General features: G+C 44.5%; 1 protein-coding gene across 5 annotated transcripts in view; it reads right to left on the reverse strand.

Moving 5' to 3' along the window:
* STXBP5 (syntaxin binding protein 5) overlaps positions 1-20,034 on the reverse strand; it is a 165,932-nt gene that overhangs the window by 9,786 nt on the left and 136,112 nt on the right. For all 5 annotated transcript variants that reach the window (XM_042445840.1, XM_042445839.1, XM_042445838.1 and 2 more), the window contains 5 exons: positions 17,054-17,293; positions 11,289-11,658; positions 8,687-8,852; positions 7,756-7,867; positions 6,477-6,697 (listed from right to left, as the gene is read on the reverse strand). In XM_042445840.1, the coding sequence (XP_042301774.1) occupies positions 6,477-6,697; positions 7,756-7,867; positions 8,687-8,852; positions 11,289-11,658; positions 17,054-17,293 (1,109 nt within the window). The remainder of the gene's footprint in view (positions 1-6,476; positions 6,698-7,755; positions 7,868-8,686; positions 8,853-11,288; positions 11,659-17,053; positions 17,294-20,034) is intronic.

Raw genomic sequence — 20,034 nt, forward strand, 5'->3', positions numbered from 1 at the left:
GTCTGTGGTGGCTAAGGGTTCAAATGGTTTAGATTGTAGGGCCCCCAACACCACATCGAGGCTCCCAGCCGGGGCCGGTAAGGATACTTGAGGATGCAAATTATTGCATCCCCTTAAAAACCCCTTAACTAGAGGATCCTTGAAAAAAGAGGGCTTGCCCTCAAATTGGAAGAAGGAACAAATAGCCGACAGGTAACATTTAAGAGAGGTGAGGCAAAGTCCCGCGTCAATTAGGGACATCAGGAATTCCAGGACCAGCGGCGTCGTTACCTGGGCTGGTGAGAGGTGTCTGTCTGACAGGAACCGAAGAAACTTGTTCCATTTCAGTCTATAGGATTTTTGGGTGGCTGGCTTCCGGGCCGCCAGGATGACCCTCCGTACTGAAGCTGGCAACTGTGCTAGGGATGGATTCTCCATGCCACCAGGGGAAGGGTCTCGATGTTCGGGTGTCGGACTCGTCCTCCCTGGACCGTGAGAAGATCTGGTCTGGGCTCGAGCCAGAGAAAGTTGGCTTGAGAGAGGTGAAGAAGGCAGGGAAACCAGGGCTGTGTCAGCCACCAAGGCGTGATCAGGATCGTGTTGGCTGCATCCGAGGTCATCTTGGATACCGTCCTGGTGATCATAGGGAAGGGGGGAAAGGCGTAGAGCGCTATCCCCGACCATCGAAACCCGAACGCATCCCCGAGGGAGCCGTCGTTCGGCGTTCGGGAGCAGAACTGGGGACAATGGGAGTTGTACGCGGTTGCAAACATGTCTATCTGTGGCGTCCCCCATCGGGTAAAAAGGTCGTGTACCGTCTCCGGATGGAGTCTCCACTCGTGACATGACGACGGAGACCTGCTGAGTAGATCTGCATGAGATTTCTGGGTGCCCGGTAAGTGTACTGCTTGAAGTAAAATGTCCCGGGCGATGCACCAGTCCCATATCCGGAGGGTGATGTTCAGGAGGGTGCGTGACCTGGTGCCTCCCTGTTTGTTCAGGTAGTACATCACCGTAGTGTTGTCTGTCCTGAGCTGGATGACCTTGCCCAAGAGTGAGGACTCGAAGGCCCTTAAGGCCTTTTCTACTGCCAACAGTTCTAGTGCGTTGATATGGAACATCTTTTCGTCCAGGGGCTCTCCATCCTTCTTCGGATGCGTCTGTGGTGAGCACCAACTCTGGTTGGGGCCGCGAAAAGGGCATGCCGGCGCAGACATTGTGGGAGTCGAGCCACCAACGGAGGGAGCGTGTGACTGGTCTCGGGATGGTCAGTCTGCGAGACGGGGGGTCTCTTTCCAGGTCGAACGTCAACAGGAACCATGACTGTAGGGGTCGAGATCGAAGTCTTGCCCACGGTGTGACGAATGTTGTCGATGTCATGTGACCCAGGGCCACCTGGATGTCCCTGGCTGTTGCCCGCCTCTGGGCAGTGCATCGGTTGATGGCTTGAACCAGAGCCTGGAAACGGTCTGGAGGTAGGTATGCCATACAGTCGTTGGAGTCGAGGATGGACCCTATGAACCTTATCTGCTTGGTGAGGAGGCAGCTGTGACTTGTCGAGGTTGACCACCAGTCCTAGGTCCCGTAAGAGCTGGAGCGTCTCTGAGGTGTGTCGCTGCAGTTCTTGGCGTGAAGGAGCCACGAAGAGCCAATCGTCTAGGTACGAGAAGACTCTCATGCCCCGGCGGTGCAGATGAGATAGCACGGGTGCCATGCACTTGGTGAAGATACGAGGCGCTGTAGACAGGCCAAAGGGGAGGACGTTGTATCTGTAGACATCTGTCCCGACGGCGAAGGCCAAGAACCTGCGGTGGGACTCCCGGATGCTGACATGGAAGTAAGCGTCCTTTAGGTCGATCGTTGCAAACCACAGGTCCTGTTGTAACAGAGGTAAAATAGAGGCAAGCGTTACCATCCGGAAGCGGCGATAAGACAGGTAAGTGTTCAATTGCCTAAGGTCCAATATGGGTCTGACACCTCTGTCAGGCTTAGGGACAGTAAAATAACGGGAGAAGAAGCATCTGGGAATGTCGATGGGTTCGACAGGGGAGATGGCGCCTTTGGCCAGAAGGGTGCGTACTTTGTCGAGAAGGGTGTCTGAGGGGAGTGTGGAAAGGACAGCTCCAGTTGGCGGGAGCTCTTCGAATTCAAGGGCATAACCCCTACAGACAATGGTGAGGGCCCAAGAATTGGTGGTAATCGAGGCCCAAGTGTTGGAAAAATGCCTCAGTCTGTCAAGGAAGGACGGGACAGAGGGAGCGACGGAGTACGCTGCGTCTCCTCAGGTCCTTTTCTTATTCTGATCCGAATCTTGCCTCCTGTAGTTCTTCTTATATTTGGGCCCCGACCGGCGGCCCGAGGAGGAAGAAGATTGGGACGGAAAGTGCTGCCTGGACTGGTCCTGGCGCTGGAATGGCCGATCTTGCTGGTAGGGTCTCTGGCCCTGGCTATACCACTGGCGAACAGCCGTGAAGCGCTTGCGGGAAGATGACTGGGGGGAGGATGACATACCGTGCTTCTTTGCCGTGGTTCTCATCCTATATTTGAAGTTGAGCCTCTCGTCAGTCTCGCGATGGAAGAGGCCTTCCTCATCGAAGGGCATGTCCTCGATGGTCGTACGGGCGTTCTGATTTAGGTCCGAAGACCTTAGCCAAGCGTGCCTGCGGAGTGCTATGGCGGCAGCCATAGATTTCGCAGAGCAGTCGGTAGCATGCCTGGCCGAGGTGATGAGCCAGCCTCCGATTGAATGGGCCTCATCGCGGACCTCCGAGAGGATTGCTTGGGAGTCGTCAGGTAGGTCTGGCACGAGAGGGGAGATCTTCTCCATGAGCCACTGGATATACGCACCCATGCATGCGTTGTAGTTGGCTACCCTCATGCCCAGAGCCGAGGAGAAGTAGGCCTTCTTGGCTAGGGCGTCAATCTTTTTGGCTTCTCTGTCCGAGGGCATCAGGGAGGCCTTCGGGGTCGACGCACGCTGGGAGCCCTCTACGATGGCCGACTTTTGTTTGGGGTGTCCAAACAGCCATGATGGAGTGGTTAGCGAGATTCTGTAAAGAGACTCAACCTTCCTGTTGTTGGATGCTGTCGATGAGGGGGTTTCCCAGGAACGCCTGGCCAACTTCTCCAGAGAGGGAAGGAGGGGGATTGCCGGTGGAGTCAGCAATTTGCCATGGACTCGTCTTTCAATCGGGTCCGATGCCTCCTCCTCGGTCTGGGAGATCTTGATGTCGAGAGCATTGATCATTTTGATGACGTGCTTTGCAAAGGTCCGGATGTCGTCAGAAGGCGAGACTGCACCAGGTTGGGCAAAATCCTGGTTGGTAGACTGATAGTCATCGTCTCGGGAGGACAGTGAGTCACCTCTAGGATGATAATGAGCCCGGGAAGATGTCTCTTCGTCCGATTCGAGGTCCACGACATCCGGATAGGTGGTAGCTTCTACCCAACGGGGTGAAAACGCTGACGCCCTGGAGGGTCTGGAAGCAGCCCTTGGTCTGGGTCTCTGAACCCGAGGTTCGAAAAGGGAGTCGACATCATCCTGAGGGACTAGCCTGTAGTATCTGTCCGTCTCGGTGTCATAATAGTACTCCGGCTGCCGGTCTCGAGATGGCGATGGTGAAGCAACACGGCACGTGCGAGTCGGCATTGAAGTGAGGGAACGATGATCCTCTCTGGAACTAGTGGGAGAAACAGGATCCGGAAGCAGAGGCCGGGATCTTAGCGGCGAATCGAAGCGGCGATCGGAGCGGCTGTCGTCAGTTTGAGGAGCCTTGGAGACCAAGCTCCTAGCCGATCTAGATGCCAGTCGAGGATCTGATGGTCGATGATCGGCATCCGACGACCTCCGGTCGGTGTCCACGTGCCCTTGGTCAAGGTCCGAATGGTCCTGGGGCACCTCCCTCTGGTGGGTCACTGGGTGGTCCCGTTCGTCCGGATGACGTCGCTTCGACGCAGAGCGGTCTCTCTCTAAAGAGGAGGTGCGGAGTCTCTTAGATGCTGAAGGAGTCCCCGTCTTCATTGGTGACTTGCCCGAGCCCGAAGGCGTTAGGGTCTTGGTGGTCGAGGGCCTCGAAGCGGAACCCGACTTCGAAGTGGAAGAAGTGGGTGCCTTCGGGACCGAGGATCTCGAGGCAGAGCCCTTATGGGAGTCCTTGTCGATGTCACGACCCTCCTTAGATCCCTTCTTATGTTTTTTGTCCTTCTTCGAGGGTCGAGGGACTTCTTCCGACGGGCCATGCTCAGGAGAGGCCAGAGTGGTGGAAGCGCCCACGGTGAGAGCCGATGGGTCAGCCGATGGCGGCTGAGTTGGAGCCTCGACAAGGGTCGGCAAAGGGGTCGCGGCGGAAGAAGAAGCCCCCATAGATGACATTGCCCCCGAAGTGAAGACCTTAGTATATATCGCGGCCTTCAACCTGGTCTCCCGATTTTTCCTCGCCTGGGGGGTTAGAGACTTGCACAGAGCACAAGACGCTGGGATGTGTGTCTCTCACAGGCAGAAGAGGCAGGACGAATGGGGATCCTGGCCGGGAATCTTACCCCCACACACGGAGCACTTTTTGAAAGGCACCGATGGCATGATCCAGAGAGCGAAGTCAGACGGTCCGGTTCTGCAACGAGCGAGGAAGACAAGCCGAGGGATAAGAAAGTGCGAGGTCTAACAGTCCGAGCCTAAGCCAAAATCAGTTCAAGGGCAGGGCAGAGAAGAGCCAAAAAACGGTCCGAGGTCAAAATTTCCAGTGATTCCTTTACTGAGATCAAGAGCGAAGTTCCTAATGGCAGCTAATGCGGCAGAAAAAAGGAACTGGGGAAAAGAGTGGGAACGGAGGTTTTATAGGGGATGGGTGGGGTTACCGCCAAAAAGTTTCAACATGTTGCAAAGTGTACTTTGCCTAGTGATTCCAGAAGTTTCCGAAGGCACTGCGCAGGCGCAGTACAACCCATTTGTATGATTCGCAGAGACCACGAAGAAGAAACTGGGTTCCCTGACAGCCAATCATGGTTCGGGCTGACTGTGGGGGAGAGGATGTGGGGGAAGGAGTAGATATAAAAGGAAGGAGCGAGTGACTGTGAGTTCAGTTGAGGGAGAGTTTGAGAGAGCTGAAAAGAGTTGAAGGGAATGGAGCTGAGGGAAGGTTTGAGTCCAGAGGAGGTTCCTGAGTGAGAGTTCTAGGGAGAGGGTGAGACTGGGAATCTCAGACAAAGTCAGAGTGGTATTCTGACAAGACAATAGAGAAAATGGAGAAAGAGACAAAGGGTCTCAATATGGTCAGAGGAGGATACTGACTGGGTGAAAAAGTAGACTGGAGATTGTAAAGAGGAAACTGAGAAATGCCTGCAACTTTTATATTAATGTAACCATACCACATTTAAACTATTCTATCTAAGCTACATTCTTGCTAGATGTTATTCAATAAAGTTAATGTTTATTTGTTATAACAGAAGCCTTTGCCCAAGTGAATTCTAAACCATATAGGCACAGACAAACACACTACCTAAGATAGTAAACTTATAAGACACTTGGGACCCTAGCCCCTATACATTTAGGGAAAGTGGATGCTGGGCAGATGTCATTGATGAGGGGCCTTCTATGAGAGGTAACAAGTAATATCTGGTCATATAAAAAGGAGGTCCCATCATAGTGACTTAAGTCTGGTACAAACTGGCATGAAAAGCTGGCTTCTAGCCAGCTCAGGGGTGTGGCATATGCATGACAACCCCCCCCCCCCCAAGGTGCCTGGAAGCTGGTTTCACACTGCCTAGCAGTCCGCGTGGCAGCTGGCTTCGGGGTGTTCCAGTGGTGTGGCATTTACAAGGCACAGGAGTGCCATAAAACCATGGCGGGGTGGGAAATGCTGGCTTTTTGCCAGCTCAAAAAGGAGCGGCATTTTAGTGAGCCAGTAACAATGCCAAATGAAGTTAGAAAGATCCAGGTGACCAACTTGGGCCACATATTAAGAATTTCACACATCGTTTTCAGAATATTCTATTGCAGAGAAGCAACTCTAATTCTGCTCCATTCAAGCACAAGGGAGTGCCTGGGTCTGCACATGACAGCAGGCAGGAATTCCAGCTTCCCATGAACAAGCTAGTGTGGTGGATATTCCTGCATAATTGCTCATTCTTGCAACAGGAATGTTTGAAAAAACTTAATACCTTTAGCCCATGGCTTGTTTGGCATGATGTATGAATCTGGCAGGTTCCATCTCTTCCCTGCCTCTCCCCTGACAAGCCAGAGAACTAATTCAGTTCCCTTCCATATGGTAATTACTCTAGTGTGCTATGGGAGAGAAAAGTCAGAGAGATAGCTCCATGCTGGGGTTGTACACACTTGCTGCAAGCTGAATCCAACAGCAAGCACCTATATACCACTAACAGTAAGCCAAGATTTCTGTGAAACTCTGGTTTACTGTGATATCCAAATCTGTCCAATGACTGAAGGAGACTCTTTCTCTCTTTTAAAAATACAACCACATTGAAACTTTAGACTAGCTTACCTCATGCGCATGCTTTGAGAAAGAATCTGCACTGGCTAACATAGCTGCTGTTCGTTCTTCCAGTTCTCCTAGCTTCTGTCCTCTTTCATCTAATGCTATTCTGGCTCGTGCCAATTCACAAACTATTCCAGATGCTGCTCCTTTGACTCCTTCTATACCACCAGGACCTGGAATATGCTGAGCTAGACTTCTTGATGCTTTCCCAGCTGTTGATTCTCCAACTGGCCATGACAAAGAAACAAACAATGACCAAATGTTTCATGTCTTTCTGGAGTTAAAACAGTAACCAGTTATGTAAACATATGTTGGAAATGGAAATAACAGAACCTCTGATACTTCCCGTTTGGGCTTGTAAAGAGGGCAGCTAATACCAAAAAGTCTTGTGTTTTAATAAAACATGCATTGAATGTATGGAGAATGGGATGCAGTTGTGAGATACAGTGTTAGATTCACAAAAGCCAGAATTTATACACTTTTAGTGCTCTGTTCAAGATTCATTCTTCTGCTAATGTTTATGGGGGGGGGGAATCCAGTACTTTGGTACTTGTGCAGAAATTAACACTTAAAATAAATGGACTTAGGGACATCTAATTCAATTCCAATCTCATCCTGGGAGGTTTATTTCACTCTCCTGATTTTCAGTCATTTATTGAAGACATATATTTTTCAGTAGGATATTGTCCTGCTGCCCTGAATTATTTTAAATTTATGCATCCCAAGCCCCAATTATTTCAATGGGACTTACTCCTAGGGAAGTGTGAATAAGAACTGAAGCCTAATTTGTATTTCTGCTGCAGATATATCTACCTTTAGACTTTTAAAATTTAATCATAATTATTTTCATCAGTATTTAAAAATCTTTAATTTCAAGGCTATAACCCACCTCAATCCATTATTGTAATAACAAATGGGTATGACTTCTCTTAAATATCAGCAAGTACTTCCTCATGCATTTAGCAGAAATGGAATATCCTCATATTCATGTCTAATTTATGAAAACTGTTATATAACATTCAGAAAATAAGTATGCTGATGGGTGCAAATATATCCACTATATTTTGCATTTATCTGGCAGGAATACTGCCAAAAATAACTGAACAAGAATCAGATAGTCAAGAGAAATAAGTATTGAAAATTAGTGCAAAAGTCTCTTGCAGTAATCTCAAATATTGCCTAACACATTTCTATGTCTCATGTTATACCTATTTTGGTAAATTCTGTCTAGTATTTTACTCCATGTTTAGTTCTATTTTTTTTTTAAAAAATGCTATGAACTTACAGAGTTCCTCTCTGTCCAGCGATTGTGCACCACCTCCAAACAGGCCTTTGAAGAACCCCCTATTTGGTGCTTCTGGTGTTTCTACTGGTGTGAAGAGTTCACCCAACATTTCCTTTAAAGAAAAGACATTTGCATCCTGGTTTAAAAAATTCTATCTGGCTTTTACAAGAAAAGGCAAAAACTCCTATTGTGCATTCACTATTGTCCTCACAATTTTAGAGTTTCATCTTTTAATGTTCAAATTATCAGATAGTACACCTGTTTTTGAAAAGTTGCTCCAAAGACACCACAGTAGCTTAATATAACATTTTGTTACATATGATTTAGTAAAAAAGCCAAGATGTGATATTATCACCTTTCTTAGATTAACATTTCAAGTTGCCCCTAAAATTCAACTCGTCTTTTTGGAAAAGCTTAAAAGAGGCAATCTTCTCAATACAAATACACTGCTTGTTCTTACTGAATATACATTCTGATTAAAATAGAATACAGAATAAAACTGATAGCCATTATATAATAATACTTCTGTACTGCGCCGCAAATTGAATATTCATAAAGCAGTATTTAAATAATTGTTTTATTTAACATTCACAAAACAACATTTAAATAACGTGTCAATGACCAAGCGTATGAACTGGCAACTGCAAAACGTAAGTCAGTGTACAACTCTGACTTTATTTATTTATTTATACATACAATTTATATCTTATCTTTCTCCTGGGATGGGACCTAAGAAGTTCCAGAACTTGCTTTTCCTTCCTCCTCTTTTTCAGTAAGATGAGATAAAAATGTAGACATACAGTTCCAGTTCAAACATACAACCTCTACAAACAGGCAAACTGGATAGCCCTCACAGGTAAGAAGAGCATTTATTCAGCATACTTTCTTTTTAAAATAATAACAATAACAATATATTATTTCAAAATTTTACCTGCAGATTTTCACATGTTTCTTGACTGTAGGTGATTCTCTGGATCTCTGTAGGGGAGACAAGGTACAATGCCTGCCCATTGTTGGTGAAGCAAAATGTTCTGGCTATCCTCATGTTGGTAAGTGGTAAGTAATATACATCCAACAGTGGCCTTAAACTTGGCAAACTTGAAAAAAAACACAAGTAAAAATGGTTAAAATGAAATATTACATTCCCCTAACAAATTGCAATGCAGTAAGAATGATGTCTCTTAAAAAGTCATATACTAAAAAACCCAAGTGAATGTAAGTTTCTGCATCTCAAAAGAGCAAGAAAGCATCAGTTACAAGGCTAGCCAGTCTGAATTGCATTTTTATTCTGCAAATGTTTTTGGAAGTGGCAGGATGGGGCAGTAGAAGTCTATTACTCTTATCATTATAAAATTAATCTGATTCACCAAATAGCCTGTATACTACCAACCTCATGCTACATTACAGGTAACAAATGTTCCCACAGGGGACAGCAGAGAAAGGTGAGAAGAGACACTCTCTTTATAGATAGTAATTAGAAACACTGCTAACACTACCTGGAAATAGAAAGGATGTTAAACAAAAAATAGATGGCAATAATGGAGGAAACATGTCCAGGGGTAGTATTATATCCCTTTATTAAATCTAATTTCACTTCGTTGTTCCTTAAGTGCCTTCAACTGAAAAGTATCTTAGTAGACCACAAGCTAAGCATGAATCAACAGTGTGAGGTGGTGGCCAGAAAGCCAATAAAATTCTGGGCTGCATCAACAGTATAGCATCGAAATATATAGAGAAGTAGCAGTGTCACTCTGTTCTGCTTTACTCAGACCATATTTGCAATACTGTGTCCAGCTCTGGGCACAACAGTTCAAAAAAGATAATGACAAACTAGAATGTGTCTAGAGAAGGATAACCAAGATGTTCAAGGTCTGAAAAACCAAGCCTTATGAGTAATGACTGAGGGAACTGGGTATGCTTAAGTTTGAGAAGACTGAGAGGTGATAAGATAGCAATCTTTAAACATCTGAAGGGGTATGTAGACGATAGGGTGGACTGTTCCAGAGACTAGAACATGAACCAATTGATTCAAATTATATATAAAAAACAGATTCCTCTCAAACATTAGGAAGAACTTCATTACTGTAAGAGCTGTTTGACAGTGGAATGGACTGCCTCAGGGGTGGATCACTCTCCTTCTTTGGAAGTCTTTATACAGAAGGTGAATGGGCATCTGTCAGGAGTGCTTCAGCTGTATATTCCTGCATAGCAAGGAATTTGTCTCAATGACCCTTATTGTCCCTTCCAACTGTAAGAGTCTGAGTCTGTCAACTCAATTCCATGGTGTCCCAACCATAGGGTTTTTAACGGCATGTGGTAGTGATGGTCCTGTGGCACTCCAGGCAGAAAAGGCCTCTGGCTGCTCCTTCCTGCCTACCTGTTCCATCCGTAAGTAAGCTACATGTTGGTTTGCAAGTGATCCAGTATATAGATTACACAAGGATAGCACTTTATGATGGAATTCTGTATTCATCATTTGTACAATCTGCAAAGTAAAGAAGGCCCTAGTTTTTTTGTGGGTTTTTCGGGCTATGTGGCCATGTTCTAGAAGAGTTTATTCCTGATGTTTTGCCAGCATCTGTGGCTGACATCTTCAGAGAATGTTGGCATAGAAGAGAGCTGGATACACACACACACACACACACACACACACTGTGTGACCATTGGTAGGGAGGAAATTCCATGTTAATGTGTGTATTGTTCTGTTGTTGATGGCAGGGCCTCAGGGTGGGAGGATATGCAAAGGACACTAATCCTCCTTTGCATATCCTCCCACTCTGAGGCCCTGCCATCAACAACAGAACAATACACAGATTAACATGGAATTTCCTCCCTACTCAGGGTCACACTCTGTGTGTGTGTATGTATGTATATCAGCTCTGTTCTATGTTAACATTCTCTGAAGATGCCTGCCACAGATGCTGGTGGAACGTCAGGAATAAACTCTTCTAGACCATGGCCACATAGCCCCAAAAAACCCACAAAAAACTATGGATGCCAGCCATGAAAGCCTTCGACTTCACAAAGAAGGCCCTGCTCCCATGTGCAGTTGCAGATTATATGCATGGCAATGCTGGAGCCAGCAGCTTTTTTAAAAATGAAAAAAGTTTTTACACTTTTTAAAAACTTAGCCATAGTTTCATTTAAATATTTATGCTAATATATTAAAGCTGAAACAAAACTTAGCCATCTCCAACCTTCTGTTTTCTATAAGCAGTTTATGTTTGCAGTAGTTTAACTATGGCCCAAAACACATGGGCAAAATGGCGCAGCTTCAGGTTGGTGTGTGCTGGTTACATGACCCACGCCCCAAATGCGGCCTCAAGTTGCATGGAGGCTGCATCATTTGCAAAGAAACGGGTCAAGGAGCAGATAGAATCTGCTCCTTCCAGCAGCCAGGTTCAGGACTGTGATGGTGGCCCAGCTTGGGATCAAGCAAGTGCGGTATGAATGGTGCTGGCATGGTCTCCCACCGCTCTATTTGACCCATCTGTTTCGGGCCTATGTTTTTCTTTCAGCATTTCATGCCTTACCTAAAAGTCATTATATGTCCATTGGCACAGAAACAAGCAAGGCAGATACTATTACTCAGTGCCACTATATCTCCACGAAGAACAAATGAAGTCTCTGTTATATTTTGCTTATAAGTACAGTTTTGTGAGGGCAGTGAAATAACTTTTGCTTGCTTTTCAGAACATATCACTGCATATTGGTTTTCACTGATTTCCTGAGAGGATGATGGAGACACTGAGACAGGTCGGCGTTTTTTCAACTTGTCCTTTTCATCCTTTTCTTCAGTGACATTGGGTTCTCTCCAGGGTTCATATGCTGGTGGAACTAATGATCCTGTAGTATCCAGAAAAGCCATTCTCAGGATTGCCCCTTTAAGCCTCAGAATGGTTCCTAAAATACAGAAATTGATAACTTTTCTAAAAATTTCCATACAAATTGTGACTTAGTAAAAGTTCAGCTAAATGTGTTATATATACTGTATTTTCTGGCGTATAAGATTACTTTTTAACCCAGGAAAATCTTCTCAAAAGTCGGGGGTCGTCTTATACGCTGGGTGTTATCTTATAGGGCAGGTGCTGATACTTCCAAACCAGACTGGAGAATCTGCAGTCGTTGCATATGTAACTGAAGGGCAGAGCAAGCTGCAGGCGTCCAGGATGCCCAGGGTATGAAAAAAAGAGCCGTGTTTGCAATACCGCTCCGATAATCTTGGAGACAGGGAGAGCTGACCAATCCAAGCAGGCTTTGTATACAACAAGTTTTCCTGTTAAGTACCTGCATGTCATAAGCATTTGAATTAAAATTACCATATTGAAATCAAATCTGATGTTTTTAAATTTTTTATTTGGTGTGCGTTGGAAGAGGGGTAGTCTTACACGGCAAGTATATCCCAAACTCTATATTTTAACTGGAAAAGTTGGGGGTCGTCTTATACGCCGGAAAATACGGTATTTTGAAAATATATTTTCATAATATAGTAGCAAGTGGTTAAAAGTATAACCTCTTTGCAACCATTCCTAAAACTACTGAGTCTAATAACATATGCCAAAGAGAACTGGCTTTTTCAAGAAGCACATGTAAGTTAATTAAATAATCAATCTTTAAACCATCAAACTGGAGAGTCTATCTGAAACCGTAATGAGAAGTTCATGTTAAAAACAGTGCTCCCCCAAATTTTTTCAGGCCACAGCCCCCTTTCCTCTTGGACAACAACCCTAGCTCCCCCACTACATGCCTATTTTTTAATATTAGGTCTACTGAGGGTCTGTGAGCCAGCCAGCCAGCTGTGTCTACCTCAGCTGCAGCCAGTTTGCCATCACCTTTTTCTCCGCCTCAGCCTCTCATGTGTGGGTAGATAGTCCTCTGTGTAAAAGATCTTAAGAAACATATACCAAACAGAGCAGACAGCACTTGTCTACAGGACCCAATGGTCTCACTACAAAATAAGGGAGCTTCTATAATCATGGTATCTTAGATATTTTGCTTTTCTTGAGCACTATTGAAGAAAGGCATATAGAAGCTTCAGAGATTTAAAATAAAAAAATAATAGCGATTCCCCCCATCCTTTTAGGCAAGACAAAGTTCTAAAAGATCCAGGCCAGGAAAAATATTTTTTAAAAAGTACACAAAAAAAGGCAGTGTAGAAAGAAAATCACGTGACTCCTTGCCTTGTTCTGCAGTGGACTGATCCTCTGCACTGTACAGAAATTGATACGTACCATCAATGGTCATTCTAGGACGGCTGAAGGAGAAATCTCCAACCTGAGAAAGACAGGTTGCTTACCTGTAACTGTGTTTCTTCAAGCGTTCATCTGTGCCCTTACATATATGGAATGAAATGTGCAGTACTAATTTGGAATTTTCAAAGAAGTTAGCTGGTGTTTTTGGCAGCAGCCTCACCTTTCCACGCTTCCCTATATAAACCCCTTCCAGCGTTCCCACCCCAGTTCAAAGTCTGCAGCAGCAAGACCATAAAAGGAGTGAAAGTGACATTAGAGGGGTGGAAGAGCGAGTTGTGTAAGGATACAGATGAGCACTTGAAAAAACACAGTTACAGGTAAGCAACCTGCTCTTCTTTTTTGTGGTCTCTGTGTCTTACACATATGGAAATCTAATAGAGAGAGATTAAGGCTTTTCACCGGCTCCGGGGTGTATGGCGTTTAAACGCAATGCCCCTAAGTCACCCAGAGGCCACCTGGCGTGTAATTGCCAGTGCGACTCCCTGGATACTTGGGGGTATGGTGCATGTAAATGCCAAGCCCCCAAGCCAGCAGAATCTTCCGGTCTGTTTTGGCCCAATGTCTTGATTAAGGTGAAACTCCTAAACCACTTTTTGGAAGGAAGGAGATGTCCAGGCATAGGATGACTTTATCCTTGTGGAATCAGTTGTAAGGGGGGCCAATGGGTCACAAGTGGCAAATGGGTTCAAAAGGAGGTTTGTGTAACTGAGACAAGACTAATTGAAGGCTCCCAGCAGGAGGTGGAGATGTGATCAGAGGGTGAAAATTTTGATAACCTTTGAGGAAGGTCTTAATGAGAGGGTCAGAGGTCTCTCAGTGCTAAAGAGGAGAGGAATTCCAGAATGTGATGAGTAGAAAAATCATGTGGAGAAGCAGAAAGTCTTTGCAAAGGAGAAAATAACGATTTGAGTTTGTAATGATAGGATCGAGTGGTTGACGGCCTATGTTCTGCCTGGGGGATCCGTCTTATGTGATCAGAATGTTGGGTGACCACCCAATCATGAGGCAAAAACTGTGGAGGTCTGGGTGCCTCACTATACCTTGGTTGATGGAGGTCTGGGTGGGTTGGCAGGTGGAGGAAGGCTTCGTTGGAGAGTTGAAGCAGAGGGGAGAAGCAGGGCTGTGTGGGCTGTCACAGCACACCCTGTCTGGTGCAGTTTTAAGATCACTTTCGTTAGCAGAGGAAATGGAGGAAAAGCATAGAGGAGAGGTCCCAATCAAGTGAAAAGAAAGGCATTGCCAAGGGAAACCTGGAACAGAACATCTCGCACTGGTGGTTGCAGGGCGAGGTGAAGTCTACCTGGGGAAAGGCCCATTGGAGGAAGAGGTCACTGAGGACTGATGGGTGCAACACCCACTCATGGGAAGATAGCGTGGTCCTGCTTAAGGAGTCTGTGATCTTGTTGGATTGGCCTGTGAGGTAGATCGCCATAGGTTGGATGGATCTCCTGATACACCAATTCCAGAGTCGATAGATAGGTTGAGGAGGGTCAGGCATTTTGTCCTCACCTGTTTGTTTATGCAGTATACAAACATGGTGTTGTCAGTCATGATGCGAATTGGGAAGCCAGTGAGAATGTCCTCCAAGGTTTGTAGGGGTTTGGAGACAGCCAGCATCACCAGGCTGTTTATGTGGAAAGTAGACTCTGTCTTGGTCCAAGTCCCTTGGACAGATAGGTGTTTGGTGTGGGTGACCCAACCCTGGAGGAAGTGTCTGTTGTGAGAATGAGATGTAGTTGGGGTGGTGAGAAAGGCATGCCCTTGGTGAAGTTGTTGATTGAGGATCACCATTGAAGAGACCACTGTAGATGTCTCGGTATTGTGAATGGTTTTGATACCAGGTCAAGGCCGTAGTTGAAAGAGGCAAGGAACCACTTCTGAAGGGGGCGCATGCAGAGCCGTGAGAGTGGAGTCACAGCAGTGGTTGAAGTCATGTAGCCCAAGAGTGTTCAGACCTTGTGGGCATGGGTTCAGCTGGCAAAGAGGAAGTGAAAGGTTTCTATATGAAACGGAGGCTTTGTCAAGAGGAAGAAAAGCAGTCTTCATCATTGAGTCTATCACTGTGCCTATGCAAGTGTCGGTTTGAGTTGGAATGAGTTGGGATTTGTTAAGGTTGACGACCATCTCAAAACGGTTGAAGAGGTTGAGCATGAGATGCATGTTGTGCAGGAGCCATGGTCTGGATTGAGCAACAAGTAGCCAATCATCTATGTACTAAAACACAGTGACTCCTTTCTGTCTGAGAAAGCCCACAATGACTGAAACACATTTGGTGAAAACTCTGGGTGTGGTGCAGAGGCCAAATGGAAGAACGGTGAACTGAAAAGCAGTTTCATGCAGCATAAAGGAAAGGAACCTACAGAGTGAAGGATGTATTCAAATGTGAAAATAAGCATCTGTTAAGTCCAAGGTTGTGAATCAGCCCCTTTGTTGGAGTAAGGGAAGGACATTGCTGAGGGATGTCATCCTGAACCTTTTGGTTCTGATGTGGCCATTGAGTGGTCTGAGATTTAAGACTGGACATAGGCCTCCATCCTATATGTCCGTCAAAAAATAACAAACAAAGAGAGGTTGGTGCCTTAAGGCAGGAGGGATGATCTCTATGACACCATTAAGGAGAAAAATGTGTATCTCCGTGAATAGGGTCTCTGGTATAGAGGAGGTGAATGCCTCCCGTGGGTGGAAGGGATTTGAATTTGATGACGTAGCCATCCTTGATGATGTTTAGGACCTATGCATCTGTAGTAACAGAGGTCCATGAGGTGTAGAATGGATTAAATTTGTCTAGGAAGAATTGTGGACAATTTGGGTTACATGGGGCATCAAAGGTACTGTTCACCCTTGTTGTGAGGTTGTTTGCTTGATTGACCTTGCTTGGGCCCTGCTGGTAAGAAAGCCAACGAGGCTGAGAAGGTTGGTTGGTGGATCTGGTGTGATGTTGAAACTGGCTTGATGATTGTGGTTGAGATAGCTGCAATTTGGGTCTGTGTTGGAAAGATGGTTGAGGGAAACCAAACTTTCCTACTGTAGTGTGCATTTCCTGCGTGTGTTTGAGTTTGTCGTCTGTAGTGGTCTGAAAAAACCTCTACTGTCGAAGGGGAGCACCTCGAAGGTATTTCTGGCCTGTGGGGAAAGGCCAGAGGAATGAAGCGACATCATAGAGGCACCGCTTAAAGAAGCTCCATTTTGGAGCTTCTTTTTTGCTCCGCAAGGGAGCTGCGCGGTGTGGCTGCGGCAGCTCCCTTATGGAGCAAAGGCAGCGGCGGCAGACCACCTCAAAGCGGCGGTCTATAACCCGCCTGTGTTCTGGGATTCTACCACTGAACTCAACACACCATTTGAAGGAAGTTGAAGCCATAGGAATCTAGAGAACTTTGTCAAAAACACCAAAATTAGAAGGATAAACCAGAAGAATGGTCAGAAGAATAAGCCGAGTTGAAAAACCAAAAGCGAAAGTAGAAGTACACTACTCTGAAAGCTCTTCTGCTGCGGCGGACAAAAAAGAACTGGGGTGGGGATGCCAGAGGAGGCTTATGTAGGGAGGTGTGGAGGGGCAGGGATACCAGCAAAAACACGAGCCAACTGCTTTGGAATTTCTGAATTAGTATTGTGCAGGCTCATTACATTCCAAATGTGTAAAGAACAGAGAGCACAAAGAAGAATAGATTTTTACTTGTCTCCAATGTATCTGTCCCAGCTAAACAATGTTAGTCAGACCTCCAACTTTTCTAATATTCTGGTCTTACAGGTACAGGTACCTTACAGGTACATTTATAAAAATCAACCCAGGTTAGAATGCTTTTGTTGTCCATTATATCATGTTAAACTCCAGTGAAATAGCTTTCTTTGTGCATCTTCTCAGAAGACCATCATATTCATAATAGTGTGTGTGTGTGTATACACATATACATACACACACACTATATTTTTATGATACCAATTGTATAATAATAATCGTATTTTACATAATAAAACAGCAAAAATCACAAGCACGCAATAATAAGGCCATTATCTTGCTAGTGCTTTATTTTGTATGAAATACATACCGCTGGGAGATACAATTACTGGCTGAAGTAATCTTTGTTCTCCTCCTGGGGGTAAATTCAATGCAATGACTAAAACTGTGCCCAAAGTCGTCCCAACCCACAAGCATGGTGAAGGTGCTGTGTCAGCTTTTCGTGTGAAAGTCTCACAGAAGTGAAGAGCTGAAATTGCTTCCCGTGATTCTTTATCAATGCTTGTTACACTGGAACTCCTGGATCGGCTGAATGAGTTGTCTTTAACATCTGAAAGATTTTACATTAATTAAATGCTCTGCCACATAGCAGTCAACCTATGCTTCACAACATAGAAAACACTGAAAATATGTTAAATGTTTCACCCAAATCACATCTCTAGGCTCCAGTTCAGTAATATTAGGTCCATTTCACACATTACATGTTTACATGAACAGTTAAGACTTTGAAAGTGCACACATAAAGACAGAATGTCAATGAGACAAATGTGTTTGGAAATACAGTAGAACACACATGAGAGAGCCAGCACTGACTGCAGTTCTCTGTCAAGTGCAGACACAGTAGTGAATCATAAGGAATGGCTTCTAGCATATACCACACTTCAGATTACATTACATTTATCTTTTTGGACAGGACAAAACACAGATAAGATTAGGTAACAGGGTTTGTTCCAAAGAAAATAGTTCAGCATTGCATGCTGGATCCCTTCAGATCACCTCTACCATTTTCTGTCTAACTGGTAATATTGGATGCTATGACTTATATTGGAGAACTGTCTAAATGTCTCTGTCACACACACATACACACATGAGCACATGCACACAGAGCAATTAATAACCATTTTAGTTCAGACAGTAGTTGTGTGTTATAACCTATTTACTCTAGATTTAGTACAAAGAATCAATTTACTGATACAAGTTATAAAGAAAATGATTTTAATTTCTATTAATATCTGGTCATTGAATTTATTTTATATTATTCTTACCCTGTTCCCTAGCCAGAAAGGCTGATGAAATGACTGCATATTTATTTGAAATAGCACTTAGCAAATCAATATTAACCCATGTTCCCAGGACAAAAATTATAGCCTAGTTATTCAAACACATACTAACATAGCCCAGTCATCCAGTGTCCTACTGGATATGTGTGTGAGTGTTTTAAATTGAGAGACAGGAAGGGTATAGTTGTGTGTAGGATGAATCTGTGTAATGTAAGAAATAAAATCATTTTAGTGTATTTATGGTATAAACATTCAGAATGTGTTGATATTATTTTTATAAGTACATGAAGGAGGCCCTTTCCCTGGTGGAATCACAATTATGAAGACCGTCCACTGTCCAGGTAGGTCATGCCAGTACTTTTGGTAAACTAATCTGGCAGGCATTTCACTGATTATGGTTTTTTAATGGCAGCTGCTGCTACTTTTCTGCTTTTTAAATATTTGTCAGATCTAAACTGTGTTTTTAATGCATTCTCAAAATCAAACTTTTAAAGTGTATTGCACATGACTAAATACAGCTATAAAAATAACTAGGTACTTCTCAGCTTCATAAACACTGTGATTCCCAAACTGTGATGAGGCAATAACCAAATGCCTCAAAAGGCTCTGAAGAGTACTGTGAAAGACATGTCACTATGTTGGATTCATGCACCAGTCTATGGTCCTAAAGCAAAAAGAACCACAAATAGTTTTTTCCTCCCACCATGTACCAATAAATGAGCAGTGGGATTATCCTAAGCAAGAGCAGGAACACTGGGATCTTCCCATATAGCTCACTCCATGTAAAATAATAATAATAATAACAACAACAACATTTAGATCTAACATCCACTTTAAAAAATGAATGTAATTATTCCTGACTAAATTAATTCATATTCATTGCCTGTTTGCTTTATAGGGTTAGAATGGTCAGTCCCATTTTTGGAGTAAAATTGTTGAACTTTAAACTGGCATCTAAATTTTCTTATGCACATTAAAGAAAGCAGGATGCTTGAATATAATCATTCACAATGTTAAAATCAATTTAGCTCACTATCTCAGTAATATGTGTACACGCACTGATTATCAGTTGCTAATAGCCCAGTCCAGGAATGCATGTATTAAACTAGATTCTCATGGATCTGAAACAGTTAACTACTTCTGTAAAGTAAGGGTTGTGGTTGTTGTTTTGTGCCTTCAAGCTGTTTTCAACTTATGGCAACCCTAAAGTGACGCCACCAGCAGGTGTTCTTGGCAATAATCATTCAGAGGGCTCTTCTGCCTTTGCCATCATCTGAGACAGAGTTAAACTTATCTAAGGTCACCCAGTGGGTCTCCATGCCTGAACAAGGACTTGAATCCTGGTCTCCAGAGTCATTATCCAATGCTCAAACTACAGTGGGCAATTCCCTTACGTGGAGAATCTGTTCCAGACCACCACCACCCCCATGTAAGGGAAAAAATGTGTATGCTCGAGCCCCACTGAAAACAACAGGACGTGTGAATGTGGCGTGACGTCATGCATGTGCCATGGGCACGCATGCCATTGTTTTGCCCACTGCATGGCTTCGGCCGCTAAAAGCCACATATGGTGCAGGCACACTGTACTACATTATGATACTAGACTCTCACAAGGGCATTATGGATATATTTCTAGAACTGTATTATTCATTCCTCTTCAGAATAGTAGAGTCAAAGGAAACTATTTGTATCCATAGTTTGTAAAATAGTTTCAATGAAGATTTTCATACCGCTAGTAAATTGTTGCAGAAATGGTGAAGAAGTGCGCGTGTGAGGAAATTCCCTCTCCCCAAACGATTCAGTAATGCTCGAGGGGAGCCTATGATTCCCTGACGTTGAGGAAGCGCGCCAGGCTTTCACACACACACACACACTTCCTCAACATTTCAGCAACAATTTACCAGTGCTTAAGTGCTGGTATGAAAATCTTCATAGTCAGTGTGACAATATGTCACTGTCTCCACATACCAAATAAACTTATTTAGGTAGTTGTTTACTGAATCTATACTGA

This window comes from Sceloporus undulatus, chromosome 1, assembly GCF_019175285.1.
Source record: "Sceloporus undulatus isolate JIND9_A2432 ecotype Alabama chromosome 1, SceUnd_v1.1, whole genome shotgun sequence".
NCBI lineage: Eukaryota > Metazoa > Chordata > Lepidosauria > Squamata > Phrynosomatidae > Sceloporus > Sceloporus undulatus.